Genomic DNA, 16,380 nt, shown 5'->3' with positions numbered 1-16,380 from the left:
GTGGCCTTCTGACTATTCAAACTGAGGATAAACTCGCAGACCAGCTTGTCATTATTCCCTAAACAATAGAGTATAAACCACTATTTGCAACGCATTGCATTGTATTAGGTATTATAAGTAATCTTGAGATAATTTAAAGCACAGGTACACGCTGACAGCCACACTGGCCATGCTCTGACAGCCGGCTGCCCTGTGACAGCTCCACCAGTTAAATTTCACAGGACAGCCAGTGGAGCTATCTATCAAAGCGTGCCTGTGCTTTAAATAGTTTCAAGATTTCTTGTAATATGACCAGACTGACGCATGCACACAGCCACCAATGTCACTAATGGTACCTGTAGAGCTGGTTGAGCATTCACACTGCTATAGAGTGATTAACGAGTTAACTCGGCCAGACTCTGATACTACCCTTCACCAAGAGTCAGAGCCCAGTTGATTTTTACTCACCCTGCCCGGTTGGGACCTTTCACACCACCAGATTACCAGCTACGGACCCGCTAAATTGGCCGATTGAACCCACTTTATTTGGCTGTGTGAAATGGGCTCGAAATAGCAGGCAGAGTGGATCAGATACCTTTAAATCTACTCTATATCAGCTAATATATCATCTTCTTTGAATCTACTGGTTATTACCAGGCAAGGGAACATAAATTGATCTTGAAAAGGTTTTGTGTCATTGTTTTGGCTGACAAAGAACACTGAACATAGACAGGGAAACTGGGTTTGAGGTGTTCATTTTCAAACACTTCCTCGGGCAACTGCTGGTGGCACACTGGAGGAGTTGCTGAATTTCAGCATTGATATTTTCCTTTGCAAAGTACCTCTTAGGATATAAAAAAGGTTAATTTTTTTGTGGGGCTTCATCCTGGTCCTTTATTGTTTGGGGCAGGAGTGATGTTGCACATCAGTTTAGATTGTGAAAGTTCTTTGTTTTGCAGCTGTTTAATGTAAAGTCTAACTTTTTGTACATTTCAGTGAAGGAGTTAACAATGACACCATTCAACCTCCAATGCCCATGCACACATTGGTAATTAATTGGCCTTCGTTATCAAGTGGAGGTTACAGAGGTGAAACAGTACTCCATTTGTTCTGTGGATTAGCTTCACTCCAGCGGAAATCTTGCAGAAGCCAAAGTGTGATATTTCTTTGAAAAAATTGAGAAAGGTGTTCAAGTAACAACAGTGTTGCTTGACACTAGTTTCGACTGAGTCTCTGACCCATTGGTTAGAATCAGGCCTTGCATAACATATATACCAGATGCAAAATGGAAATAAATATCTGATGTGAAGCTTAACAATCCCTTCTGACAATTAGGTAACAGTGAACAATATTTTTGTCAAGCCCTCACTAATGCCTTTAAAACCGTGGACCTGCTTTATTAATCTGTTAAGAAGGGCTCTTGATATTGCTCTATCTAGAACCTTATAACTTTATATATCAGTTAGGTGTCCCCTCAGCCTGCTCTGTTTTTCAAGGAAAACACCTAAACTTATCCAGTCATTCCTCATTGCCAAAGATTTTCCAATCCTGATAGTTTTCTCATAAATTTGTTAAGATGGAACTGCAATTCAATTGTTGTTCTTTCAATTTAGTATTTGGTGTTCTCCATGCAGTCTCATCTGCATTGGTGAAAGTGCTTCACAGAACACCTTTGTTCAGCTCTCAAGTGAAATTGAGCTTCTAGTTTCTTGTCACAGAGGTATATTTTTCAAGTGCCTCATGCAGACCACACTCATGTTACAGGAGTAGGGGGTGAGTTGCATTCTGGGAAAACTTCATATTGTGATTTTCCTTAATGTGAAATTGCAATGTCTGTTCATGTTTTTGATGTGTGGGTTTAAAGAAAATTTGCATTAATTCATTTACTTTATTTCTACGCAAATTCTGTGAGAGTGAAGATATTATGTATCCCAAATATTTAGCTAAATTGGCAAATTTCCACAATGTGAATGGCGGCAATGCAGAGATCATCTGCATTTAGTTATTAATGAACATTTTCTTTGTTTAGGTGGCCAATGGACGTATGGCTGATGTTGAAGAATTTTTTGTTAAGTACAAAAACTAGTAAGTAATTTTTTTAAAAAACTTTTGATCTTCCAGAGAGTAAAATTCAGCTTGTTCAACATTCAGCTTGATCTTGGTATTTTCACAACCACAAACTTTGCATATATTTCAGCTAATTGAGAAGAATCTGGGTAAAAACTTATGTGTGTTCATCTTGTATGTGAATGGATTTTTATTGCAAAATACATATGGGGAAAAATAAATTGGATAATGAAGAGGTAGATGGCTTTATTCCAGAAATAAAATGCCTATCCATACTATGGTTTCCTTTGGGAGAACAAATTGTATTCTCAGGTACTTTGAGATGTTTTTGCATTATGTCGAGATATTGAATGGAAATAGAGGAAATATGTGACTGATCTTCTAACCCATTATTTTAATTGGAAAAGACAATGTAGGTGATTAGCAAAATGTAACAGACAGAATATAAAGTCTGGAACTGATTGTAATTTAATGATGGAAAATATAATTGGATTTTGTGGTCACATCAGTGAGTTTGATGTTATTGTTGTTAAAGTGAAGATATTTAGATAGTTCATTTCAGATTTGCCTGGACTCAATGATGACAAAATGGTCCAGGTAAGAATACTGGGTCCAAGAAGTGTGCTAAGTACCAGATGATGAAAGAAAAATAATTGCATTTGTACAGTTACTTGCATATCACTTTCAACACAAGGATGATCCTGAGGACCTTCCGTGAAGTGCTTTTTAAAGTGCAGTCAAGGTGGTGACAAATGGCAGAAAACTTGTACACAGCAAGCTGTGGTGAATAGCAAAGTGAAAATGTTCAGATAATTTGTTTTGTGATGTTCAAATTTCAGTTTTATTGTCAGAGTACATTACATACAACCCTGAGATACTTTTTTTATGTGGGCCAGGCAAAATTTCTACTCATTGGTCACTAAAAAAACTGTACTCAAGAAAAGATGGGTACACAAAAGAGAGAAATGTAACTGTGTAATACAGATAAAAAAAATAAATATCCATTTGTATCCTGAGATACGTTTTTTATGTGGGCCAGGCAAAATTTGGTCACTAAAAAAACTGTACTCAAGAAAAGATGGGTACACAAAAGAGAGAAATGTAACTGTGTAATACAGATAAAAAAATAAATATCCATTTGTATCCTGAGATACGTTTTTTATGTGGGCCAGGCAAAATTTGGTCACTAAAAAAACTGTACTCAAGAAAAGATGGGTACACAAAAGAGAGAAATGTAACTGTGTAATACAGATAAAAAAATAAATATCCATTTGTATCCTGAGATACGTTTTTTATGTGGGCCAGGCAAAATTTGGTCACTAAAAAAACTGTACTCAAGAAAAGATGGGTACACAAAAGAGAGAAATGTAACTGTGTAATACAGATAAAAAAATAAAAATCCATTTGTAATAAATAATGTGCAAAGTAAGAGTCTGTAAATGTTTAAGAGTCTGATGGCGAAGAGGTAGTAACTGTTCTTGAACCTGGTGGTACATGTCTTGTGGCAACTATACTTGTATCTTGATGGCAGCAGCAAGAACAGGGCATGCTCTGGGTGGTGTGGATCCATGATTGCTGCTGCTCTCTGATGGCAATGTTCCATGTAGATTTTCTCAGTATTGGGCTGTATTTTGCCTGTGATGTATTGGACAGCATCGAGTCCACGCTGCTGAAGATCCAGCTGCGCTGGATGGGTCACGTCTCCAGAATGGAGGACCATCGCCTTCCCAAGATCGTGTTATATGGCGAGCTCTCCACTGGCCACCGTGACAGAGGTGCACCAAAGAAAAGGTACAAGGACTGCCTAAAGAAATCTCTTGGTGCCTGCCACATTGACCACCGCCAGTGGGCTGATAACGCCTCAAACCGTGCATCTTGGCGCCTCACAGTTTGGCGGGCAGCAACCTCCTTTGAAGAAGACCGCAGAGCCCACCTCACTGACAAAAGGCAAAGGAGGAAAAACCCAACACCCAACCCCAACCAACCAATTTTCCCCTGCAACCGCTGCAATCGTGTCTGCCTGTCCCGCATCGGACTTGTCAGCCACAAACGAGCCTGCAGCTGACGTGGACTTTTTACCCCCTCCATAAATCTTCGTCCGCGAAGCCAAGCCAAAGAAAGATTGGGCTGTGTCCTCTATAATTTGCAGGGCTTTCCATTCAGAAATATTGGTGGCCCCATATCATGTTAGCACTCTCTCCAATACACATCTGAAGAAATATGCCAAAGTTTCCAGAGTCATTCCAAATTCATGAGGAAGTAGAGGTGCTGATGTGCCTTCTTCACAAAGACATTGTGTTGGGTCCAGGAAAGGTCTTCCAAGATAGAGATTCCCATGAATTTAAATTTGCTTACCCTCTCCACCTCTGATTCCCCAATGATCACTGGATCGTACACATCTGGTTCTAAAGTCCACAATTAGCTCCTTGGTTTTGCTGTCATTAAGTGTGAGCTTCTTGTTAGAACACCATTCAGCCAAGTTTTCAATTTCCTTCCTTTAGGCTGACACATTGTCCCTTTTTGTACAACCTACTACCATGGTATCATTAGTGAATTTATAGATGGTGTTGTTGTCATGCCAAGCCACACAGTCAGAGGTGTAGCGAGTAGAGCAGGGGGCTAAGAACTCAGTCCTAAGGTGCTCTGGTACTGGTGGAGATTGTGGGGAAGATGTTCTTACTAATCCTCACTGATTGTGGTCTGGAGGTGAGTAAATCCAGGATCCAATTACAGTGTGGTGTTGAGTCCTAGGTCTTGGAGCATGATGCTATGATCGTTTTGAATGCTGAACTGTTGTTGATAAAGAGCATTCTGATTTATGCGTCTTCGCTGCCCTGGTGTTCAGGGGCTTTGTGTAAAGCCAGTGAACTGGCATCAACCATAGATCTGTTGGTATGTCAGATGAATTGGAACAGATCCATGTCACTACTCAGGCAGGAGCTGATATGCTTCAACACCAGCCTTTCAACACTTCATCACATGTTGCTGCAAAGAAAAATATTGCGCAGGATACTGGGGATTAATTTGTTTGCTCTTCTTGAAAGTAGTGACTTTAAATCTTTCATATTCAGCTGGGAGAGCGGATGGGTCCTGGTTTCAGGTATCATCTGAAATTTTGTCGAGCAATCCATTACTATTGCATTAGATTTTCAGTCTTTGATTTCGTATTTAGGCCTCTGGAGAGGAACTTGAACTTTCAACTTTTTTTATTTTCACAACCTTGCCACTTGCCAAACCACAGCTGCGACCTCTCTGAATTCACTGGAATTGAATTACTAATTTAACAAAATTTAATAAATAATAAATAGTCAGGTTTTGGTTAATATTGATCTCACAATCTTTATTTCTAAGTTTTTCCACAACCGAAAGATTACATAAAAAATTAGATTGAAAAATAATGTTTCTGAAATTGTTCAGCAGTAAGATATGAGCTGAAATGGACTCAGTGAAGGAGTGGTAGACAATTTCATTAATAATTTCCAAAGGGGAATTAATGAAATAAAATTTTGCTGAAATAAAATCTTACTGAAAAAAAAAGAGAAACCCAATGTGGGACATAGGTAGGTTGGGCTGAAGTACCTGTTTCCACGCAATCTGACAAGAACTCCAGATGCTGGAATCCAGGAACAAACAATGAGGAGCTGAAGGGATTCAATGGGTCAGTCTCGACCAAGGGTCCCAACCCAAAACATTGATTGACCATTTCTCTCTATGGATGCTGCCTGATATTTTTGCCCAAGGAATTTTGCTAGTTCATGTGAAAAGGCCATGGGATTGATAGCTTTATGAAAGGAACAACATCTCACTTCAGAGTTGCTTTATAAAGTTTATGCAGTACACCCTGGAGAAATATAGTTTAATTTGCTCCTGAGTTATTTTTGGTATAAATAAGTGCTGAACATCACATGAGATGCAAATACTCCTTTTAAATGAAATGCTCTGGTTATAAAAAATAGAGTAGATGTTGGTATTTAACTTTATGGTTCATTGCTTTGTCAATAACGTTTGTTTTAATGGATGAGTGGTAAAACCAGAACCAATGACTAAACTAATAGGTGAAATTATTTTTGATATTAATTTTTCATATTACCATTTATAGTTCATATCTACATTGTGAATGGGCCACAGAAGCACAGTTGATGAAAGATAAAAGAATACATCAGAAAGTGAAACGCTTTAAGGTTAAACAGGCACAGAGAGGCCATTTCTTTGCAGCGGTGAGTTTCATAATTTTTCTGGAGTAAAATTGGTTGTGGATATATTGTCTTCTTCCCATTTCCCTCGCCATGATAAATTTTCATCTTGGTATGTAAACACATATCTCGGTTCATTGTACAAGGTGCCAAAAAATGCTCCATATCTAGAATGATGTTTGGACTTGACCAAAGTACCAGTAAGCCTTCTGACTCTCTCCCTAGTGTCCACATTAGTGAGCTACTCTTGATTCAGAGTGTTGGATGCTTCAAACTGGATGTAGCAAGGCTTCATTGATTTGAATCATTTTTTCTTTCAGGGCTTCATTATATTTCTTTAACAGATGGATCATATTCCTGTTAATTATTTCTGACAGCACAATGGCAGTCCCAATCAACATTAGGGAGATTAAAAACACCAACTATGACAATAGTCAGCTTCTAGAACCACTACAGTCCTTCGGGTGAAGGTGGTCCACAGTGCTGTTCGGTAGGATGCTCAAGGATTTAGGCCCAAAGATAAGAAAAGATTAGGAATATTTTTCCAATTCAGCATAGTCTGCAACTTGGAAATGAACCTGCAAGTGGTGATGTTAGCATTTCCAAAACCCACTGTCCTTGTTCTTCCCTTGAGTGATAGAGCTGACCAAGATGAAAAAAGACAGTGCACTTTGAAAATGGTCCACATTGAAACACCATTGGTGGAGGGTGCAAATGTTTAGATTTCAGTTTTATTGTCAAAGTACATACCTGACATCACAAACAACCCTGAGATTCTTTCACCTCAGATGAGGCAGAATTATCACTGATTGGCCATGCAAAAAACAACTGACTTAACATATACATATGTCATCAAAACTAAGGAGGTGATTGTTGACTTCAGGAAGGGAAAGCTCATCCTTCACTGGACCCAGAATTTCTGATCTCTTTAAAGTTCTCTGCAAATCAACCCTGCCCATTTCAATAGAGCTGCCCTTTTGGGCACACATCTATCCACTCAACCCTGCATTTCAAACTTAGAAAACCTTTGTATCTACTCAGGCTCCCTAATTTTGGGAAAAACTGGAAGGAGACGCTGAAACTCATTCTCATTATCTTTATCAGAAGCAAATTGAGAGCAGGTCAACTTGGAATATGTCACTGGTCATTTTCCACCTGGAACAAGCTTGGAAAGTTCCAGCTGGTGGATTTGTAGCTATGAAGACCCGTTCCAACGGTTTGCTTAGGCACAATGCTTTTCCTGCACCAGTGTTCTTGCACCCACGTTCTAATCTGGCACTGATGTAAAGAACTTGCACTTTTTCTTTGTGTCCTTGTGGATTTACTTTGTGTGCTCTGATTTCCTCCCACTCTCCACAAATGAACAGAGTTGGGTTAATTGATCACATGGATGTATTTGGACTGTGCGGTCTTGTAGGTCAGGAGGGTCTGTTACCGTGCTGTATCTCTAAATAAAAAAAAATGCATGCAGACTGTATGCAAGTCCAAAGCACTTGGGAAAACTATGCTGGAGGTCACTGAGGGGGGGTGGCACCTCACCCATTGTTTTGGACAGAAACCATTGCATACCTGGACGTCATTAGAGGTAAGGACCCTCATGCTATTCATGAGCTCAGCAGATATTACTGTGAGCAACAAAAGACATTTTGGTGGAGTGGCACAGCGCAGCATTCCGATGTCAATGTGGTGCAACTACATGTGAAGAATCTTTAGAGCAAGAATGTACAGGCTGTGTGGAGAGTTATGGAAATATGTCAATGTAGCCTTTCACCCTGTCACTATTCTCAGCCCTGTATCTCAGTCCAGTTACAGTGGTACATTCCATTAAAATATTTCTTACCATGTTATCAAGGACCTCATCCCTTCACCTTACAAACCTTAGCATTTTTTGACCAGGATATCTTTTCGACTGAGCAACTTCAACTTAATATTGTTAATTCTAGTTATTGGTAATTTGTAAGATGTATACAGTAGAGCAAAAAGTAGTCTGTATGTAATTGTGTCTAATAGATTAAAAATGTGGGAAGAAAGCTAATTATGTTTCATACTTAATATTAAGTACATCATTTCTGAGCTACCTTTTTTGCTTCCATCATAAAACTATTAACAGATGGACGACGAGCCATTTAATCCGGACTATGTTGAAGTAGATAGAATTTTGGAGCACTCGTGTTGTGAGGACACAGACACAGGCGAGGTAACAGTGTAATCTTATTGATCATTTCATAGAAAATCATGCTTAGTATCATGGCAATTCTCTAATCTTGCATGAAAGTTACTGATTTTTACTGATACCAGGTATCTGTTTGCTGAAATAGTACCATGTAGTACTATAGTAAAATGAATGTAGTCATTTTGCCTGCAAACACCATGGCAGATCAAGATTTTTTTTCCCATTTAAAGGGAGTCTCCTGCACTTGGAATTAGTTGAAAATTAGAATGTAGATTGGACAAAAAATTAATTTGAATGTAATTAAGTAAAAGAGAGGGTTATGAGTGTGAGTTAGGGAAAAAATTTGATTGTTGTGGAGTAAGTTTACAGAGGTTGGCACATCTCATCAGGGGCTTGAAGGCCTTTACTCTGCTGTAATGTTCTATGTTCCTATAGCAGCAGAATTTAGTATATTCTATTTGCAACTCAATTTCTTTACAGTGGAATTGGAATTGTATTGTTCAGAATGAGCTTAAGTAATTAATGGATTTCTCAGTATACTCTAACATCGTAAGCGGATAAACTTTCTGAGCACATTCTTACTTTAATGCAGGCTGTTGTTTACTATTTGGTTAAATGGTGCTCACTGCCATATGAGGATAGTACCTGGGAGCTTAGAGAAGATGTAGATCAAGCAAAGATTGAGGAATTTGAACGACTGCAACAAGCAAAGCCTTCCCTAAAGCGCGTGGTAAGTTTTAAAAAAAATGCGACTATAATGCTGTTTACTAAATGCTAAAAATTTTAATGTCGAAAACCTTGCTGAAACTTTGTATTCCCCCTTGTACTGCTCATTATTCTTTTAAAGATTCGAAATAATTCCAGTATTGCATGCAAAATCTCAGTTATATGTCAAATGTGTGGTAAGATTCTGGAGGTTGAGGATTTAGTGTAAAGACTGAGGAGTGTGTAAAATACTTAATAGTTCCCAGAATGGGAGGTAGTACCACTTACTCAAATGTGTAGTGAATCTTTAAAAGCATATGCAACAGTTAAAATCAAATAAGTGCACAAAGTTTTGAGTTGCCCTTTTGATTAGATATTTGAATATCGAGGATGAACTTAGTCGATCTCATTGTGTCACGATACTGCAAGACCATTTGAGTTCCTCCACCATTTCCGTGTTTTAACTACAACCACAGTGTGCAGACCTTCGTGTTTCAGTATTTGGATATAACTGAGCTTTTTTATTCCAAATTTTAACAGTAAATTATATAATTCTTAAAAACATTGGGGTACTAATAGAAAAGGTAATACTAAATAGTGACCTTAAGAGTTTTTCTTATTGATGCTCATCCTTTTTGTTACTTTTGCTTTATTTTGATACTCAACTTAACAAAGGAGCGACCTCCTCCCATTGTTTGGAAGAAACTTGAAAAATCCAGAGAATACAAGATTGGTAATGAGCTAAGGGAGTACCAGTTGGAAGGAGTTAATTGGCTTTTGTTCAACTGGTATAACAGGTAGGTTCATAATCTGAGGAATGTGATCTTGTAATTGTGTCTAAAGCTGTGATTTTTTTTGAATATTTTATTTAAAATCAACACATATATAACAAACAATAAAGAACATATATCACATTGTTATAAAACGTAATTAAATACATGCTGATTGATATAAAGAAAAGAAAAAGAGAAAAAACTACAAAAAAAACCATCTAGTTAGTTAAGCTTAATATTGGAATAGATAGATTTTTTTTGTGGGATCTGGATGCTTGATAATGTTAGCATTTATTGTCCATTCTTGAATTTAGGAGACTGTTAAAGAGACAACCACATTGTTTAGTCTGGACTTGTTTGTTCATTAAACTGATTAAAGATTATAAATTACATTCCTTGAAGGTCATGAGTGAAAGAAATGGATTTTTTTTAACAACAAATTGGGGTTCATGTTTACTTCTAATGAGGCAAGCCTTTTTTAATTCTAAAATAATTTAATTTCTTGAATTTGAGTTCTTGGCTACCATGGTGGGAATTAAATTTGTGTCTGCACATCAGTAGTCCAAACTCCAGCTGTTAGTTCAGTTATCAACCACTATGCTGTTGTATAATTATTTTAATTTGTAACAACAAGATTTTCTCATTGGAATTGCTCCTGCTCTGGTCTCGTGCAGACTGTTAATTATCATATTGAATCACTACACTTTTGTTATTGAATATGCTTTTTTTAAATAATTTATTATTTTTCACACTAAACCATTAAATATACACAATGGCATTTTCCCCCATTTTTCCCTCCCTTCCCACCCCCCTCCAAAACCACTAAATATTCAACATATACAATACAATAAAACCATAAAACAATGTCTTCACACAAAGGAAAAACAAACCAGAAAAATGTATCATCTGCTTTTATACACTAAATCAAATAGTTTTGTCTTCTTATCATTTTAGGGTATGGAGGTCCGAGGCAAGCTCTCTGTTATTTTCCATGTATGGTTCCCGAATTTGTTTGAACAATGTGACTTTTATTTTTTAAATTGTATGTTATTTTTTTTCCAATGGAATACATTTATTCATTTCCATGTACCATTGCTATATTCTCAGACTCTCTTCCATTTTCCAAGTTGACATTATACATTTTTTTGGTACTGCTAAGGTTATCAAAATAAATCTTTTTTTTGCGCTTTATCCATTTTTAGGCCTAATTCTTTATTTCTTATGTTACTTAAAAGAAAGATCTCTGGATTTTTTGGTATGTTATTTTTTGTGATTTTATTTATTATCTGATTTAGTTCTTCCCAAAACTTATTCACTTTTGTACATGCCCAAATTGCATGTATTGTTGTTCCCATTTCCTTCTTACTGCGAAAACACATATCTGATAATCTTCGATCCCATTCTTTTAATTTTTGAGGAGTTATATATAACCTGTGTAACCAATTATTCTGTATCATGCGTAACCTTGTGTTTATTGTATTCTTCATAGTTCCAGAACATAACTTTTCCCATGCTTCATTCTTTATCTTTATGTTTAAATCCTTTTCCCACTTTTGTTTAGGTTTATAGTTTATTTCCTCATTTTCATTACCTTGCAGCTTAATATACGTATTTGTTATAAATCTTTTAATTATCATTGTATCTATAATCACATATTCAAAGCCGCTTCCTTCTGGTAATCTCAATCTTTTTCCCAATTTATTCTTTAAATAAGCTTTCAGTTGATGGTATGCAAACACTGTAACTGTGAGTTTCATTGTTTCAATGAGTTTCAATGAGATAGACAACAGACTCGCCAAGGCAAATAGCGCCTTTGGAAGACTACACAAAAGAGTCTGGAAAAACAACCAACTGAAAAACCTCACAAAGATAAGCGTATACAGAGCCGTTGTCATACCCACACTCCTGTTCGGCTCCGAATCATGGGTCCTCTACCGGCACCACCTACGGCTCCTAGAACGCTTCCACCAGCGTTGTCTCCGCTCCATCCTCAACATCCATTGGAGCGCTCACACCCCTAACGTCGAGGTACTCGAGATGGCAGAGGTCGACAGCATCGAGTCCACGCTGCTGAAGATCCAGCTGCGCTGGATGGGTCACGTCTCCAGAATGGAGGACCATCGCCTTCCCAAGATCGTATTATATGGCGAGCTCTCCACTGGCCACCGTGACAGAGGTGCACCAAAGAAAAGGTACAAGGACTGCCTAAAGAAATCTCTTGGTGCCTGCCACATTGACCACCGCCAGTGGGCTGATAACGCCTCAAACCGTGCATCTTGGCGCCTCACAGTTTGGCGGGCAGCAGCCTCCTTTGAAGAAGACCGCAGAGCCCACCTCACTGACAAAAGGCAAAGGAGGAAAAACCCAACACCCAACCCCAACCAACCAATTTTCCCTTGCAACCGCTGCAATCGTGTCTGCCTGTCCCGCATCGGACTGGTCAGCCACAAACGAGCCTGCAGCTGACGTGGACTTTTTACCCCCTCCATAAATCTTCGTCCGCGAAGCCAAGCCAAAGAAAGAAAGAACTGTGAGTTATTCCATATTTGTCCTTCAACTGTTCAAATGTTAATAAATTATTTCCCCCCCCCCAAAAATTTTCTATTCTCTTGATTCCTTTTCTCTCCCATTCTCTAAAGGAAAGGTTATCTATTGTGAAAGGGATTCATGGATTTTGTGTCAATAACAATTTTGGTATTTCGTAATTCGTTTTTTTCCTTTCTAAGTGGATCGTCTTCCATATATTAAGTAAATGATACAATACTGGTGAGCTTTTATATTACACCAACTTTTCATCCCACTTATAAAATATATGTTCCGGTACCTTCTCCCCTATTTTATCTAGTTCATTTGAAATAGAGGAAGTACAGGATATACCAGTATACCGGTCCAGTCTGGTTTTTCCCTTGTCTGGTAAAAATCTGGTAAATATCTTAATTGTGCTGCTCTGTAATAATTTTTAAAGTTTGGTATCTGCAAGTCACATTGGTTATACCTCTCTGTTAATTTATTTAACGCTATCCTCGATTTTTTTTTCCCCCCCTTTCCACAAGAATTTCCTTATTATTTTCTTTAGCTCATTAAAGAATTTCTCTGTTAAGGGAATTGGTAACATTTGAAATAAGTAATGTATCCTTGGAAACACATTCATTTTAATGCTGTTCACCCTCCCTATCAACGTTAGCGGTAATTCTTTCCAATGTTCTAAGTCCTCCTGCACTTTTTTTATTAGTGGCTGATAATTTTGTTTGTAGAAGTGGCTTAAGTTATTGTCTAACCTTATTCCTAGGTATCAAATTGCTTGTGCTTGCCATTTAAATGGTGATTCTTTTTTAAGTTCTGTGTAATCTGCATTACTCATTGGCGTCACTTCACTTTTATTTGCGTTGACGTTGTACCCTGATTTTGCTCCATATTCCTTCAATTTCTTATGTAATTCTTTTATTGATATCTGTGGTTGTGTTAGGTATACTATGATGTCATCTGCAAATAAACTGATTTTATACTCCTCCTTTATTTTTATCCCTTTTATTTTGTTTTCTATTCTTATCAGCTCTGGCAATGGTTCTATTGCTAAGGCGAACAGTGAGGGGGATAATGGACATCCCTGCCTAGTTGATCTACTTAATTTGAATTGGTTCGATACATATCCATTACTACTACCTTTGCCAATGGTCCATTATATAATGCTTTAATCCAATTAATATATTTTTCTGGCAGATTGAACTTCTGTAATACCTTAAATAAGTAGTTCCACTCTACCCTGTCAAGGCATTTTTCTGCATCTAAGGCAATGGCCACCGTTGGTTTCTTATTTCCTTGAGCTGCATGAATTAGATTAATAAGTTTAAAGACATTATCCGCTGTTCGTCTTTTCTTAATAAATCCAGTTTGATCTTGTTTAACTATTTTTGGTACACAGTCAGCCAATCTGTTTGCTAATAATTTTGCTATTATCTTATAATCTGAATTAAGTAGAAATATTGGTCTATATGATGCTGGTGTTAATTGATCCTTCCCTGTCTTTGGTATTACTGTAATTATTGAGTCTTACATGAGTCTGGAAAGTTTTGTGTTTCTTTTACCTGATTCATTACTTCCAGGAGAGGAGGAATTAATAACTCTTTAAATGTTTTATAAAATTCTATTGGAAATCGATCGTCTCCTGGTGTTTTATTGTTCAGCAACCTTTTTAATATATCCTGTACTTCCTCTATTTCAAATGTTTTTATCAGTTTGTTTTGTTCATCTTGCAATTTCGGCAGTTCAATTTTAGCTAAAAATTCTTCTATTTTATCATCTTTCCCCTCATTTTCAGTTTGGTATAATTGTTAATAAAATTCCTTAAAATTTTCATTAATTTTTGTTGGGTTATATGTGATTTGTTTGTCCTTTTTCCTTGATGCCAATACAGTTCTTTTTTCTGTTTTAAGTCGCCAGGCCAATATTTTATGTGTTTTTTCTCCCAATTAGTAATACTTTTGCTTTGTTTTCATTATGTTTTTCTCCATCTTGTATGTTTGTAATGTTTTGTATTTTTTTTTGTCCATCAATTCTCTCTTTTTCTTTATATTGTCCCTTTTCACTAGTTCCTTTTCTATACATGCTATCTCCCTTTCTCACTGCTCTATTTCCTGATTGTAATCCTTTTTCATCTTAGTTACATAACTTATTATCTGTCCTCTAATGTAAGCTTTCATTGTGTCCCATAGTATAAATTTATCTTTCACCGATTCTGTGTTTATTTCAAGATATGTTTTAATTTGGCATTCAATAAACTCTCTAAATTCCTCCCTTTTAAGTAGCATGGAGTTTAATCTCCATCTATATCGTCTTGGTGGGATGTCCTCCAGTTCTATTGCTAATAACAGGGGTGAATGATCTGAAAGTAGTCTAGCTTTATTCTCAGTTTTCCTAACTCTTCCTTGAATATGGGCCGACAACAAAAACATATCAATCCTTGAGTATGTTTTATGCCTATTCAAATAATATGAATATTCCTTCTCTTTAGGATGCTGCCTCCTCCATATATCCATACGTTTCATTTCCTGTATTGATTTAACCATAAATTTGACTACTTTATTCTTTTTGCTTGTCTTTTGTCTAGTTTTATCCAACAATGGATCCAAATTATGGTTAAAATCCCTTCCTATCAATATATTTCCTTGTGTGTCTGCAATCTTCAAAAAAAATATCCTGCATAAACTTCTGATCCTCATCGTTAGGTGCATATATATTGAGCAAATTCTGAATATATCTGACACTTTATCATTACATACCTCCCTGCTGGATCTATTATTTCCTCCTCTATCTTAATTGGTACATTTTTCTTAACTAATATGGCTACACCTCTAGCTTTTGAATTACATGATGCTGCCGTTACGTGTCCTACCCAGTCTCTCTTTAATTTGTTATGTTCCACTTCAGTTAGGTGCGTTTCTTGCACAAATGCTATATCTATTTTTTTCTTTTTTCAGTAAATTTAGTAGCCTCTTCCTTTTAATTTGGTTATGTATTCCATTAATGTTTATAGTCATATAGTTCAACGTGGCCATCTTCTATCTTGTTTATATCTTTTTTCTGCCTCCTTGCCACCTCCATCCCCCTTTTCCCCCTTTTTATCTTTTAGTTTTCCCTTTTTAAACTCGATGTATGACAACACATTTAAAACATAAAATACTCCAACAATTCCCACACCCAATAACACCTTAACCCCCTTCTCTCTTGCCGGGCAACCACAACTCCCCTTTCCATTTGGTTTGCGATCTTGCTCGCAAGCATCAACTGATTTAGCAGTGACGGTTATTCTCTCCCCGCCCAGCACCCCCCAGAAAACACTTTTTTTTAATACATATAACAAAGCTCTCTCTTTTTTTTCCCCCTTCTTCCTTCCTTCCCTTCTCTTTTCCATTTTTAGTTCTTTACATATACATTATTTTTATATCTTTATATATACTTCATCGCCGGTCTTCTTTCTTGTTACATCTCTTCTTCTCTTCTGTCCTGTAAACACTCTGTGAATTCTTGTGCTTCCTCCGGATCCGAGAACAGTCTGTTTTGCTCCCCAGGTATAAATATTTTAAATACGGCTGGATGTCTTAACATAAATTTATAACCTTTTTTCCATGAAATTGTTTTTGCTGTATTAAATTCCTTCCTTTTCTTTAAGAGTTCAAAACTTATGTCTGGGTAAAAAAATATTTTTTGTCCCTTATATTCCAACGGCTTATTATCTTCTCTAACTTTGTTCCTTGCTCACTCCAATATATTTTCTCTTGTCATATATCTTAAAAATTTTACTAAGATGGATCTTGGTTTTTGATGTGTTTGTGGTTTCAGCGCTAGTGCTCTGTGTGACCTTTCTATTTCCATTTCGTCCTGCATTTCTGTCGTTCCCAAAACCTTCAGAATCCATCCTTTTATAAATTCCTTCATGTCTGAGCCTTCTTCATCCTCCTTCAGGCCCACTATTTTTATGTTGTTTCCCCTA

At 37.0% G+C, this 16,380-nt stretch overlaps 1 protein-coding gene across 10 annotated transcripts in view; it reads left to right on the top strand.

Moving 5' to 3' along the window:
- chd9 (chromodomain helicase DNA binding protein 9) overlaps window positions 1-16,380 on the top strand; it is a 243,818-nt gene that overhangs the window by 145,158 nt on the left and 82,280 nt on the right. For all 10 annotated transcript variants that reach the window (XR_011345802.1, XR_011345801.1, XM_069901582.1 and 7 more), the window contains exons 7-11: window positions 2,009-2,064; window positions 6,146-6,263; window positions 8,350-8,436; window positions 9,005-9,142; window positions 9,793-9,914. Coding sequence is in view for 8 of the 10 variants with exons in the window: in XM_069901582.1 (XP_069757683.1) it covers window positions 2,009-2,064; window positions 6,146-6,263; window positions 8,350-8,436; window positions 9,005-9,142; window positions 9,793-9,914 (521 nt within the window). In the remaining 2 variants the exon portion in view is untranslated. The remainder of the gene's footprint in view (window positions 1-2,008; window positions 2,065-6,145; window positions 6,264-8,349; window positions 8,437-9,004; window positions 9,143-9,792; window positions 9,915-16,380) is intronic.

The sequence above is a fragment of the Narcine bancroftii genome, chromosome 10 (assembly GCF_036971445.1).
Source record: "Narcine bancroftii isolate sNarBan1 chromosome 10, sNarBan1.hap1, whole genome shotgun sequence".
Classification (NCBI taxonomy): Eukaryota; Metazoa; Chordata; class Chondrichthyes; order Torpediniformes; family Narcinidae; genus Narcine; species Narcine bancroftii.
Note: the sequence above shows the minus strand (reverse complement) of the source record. Positions and strands in the feature narration are given on the sequence as shown.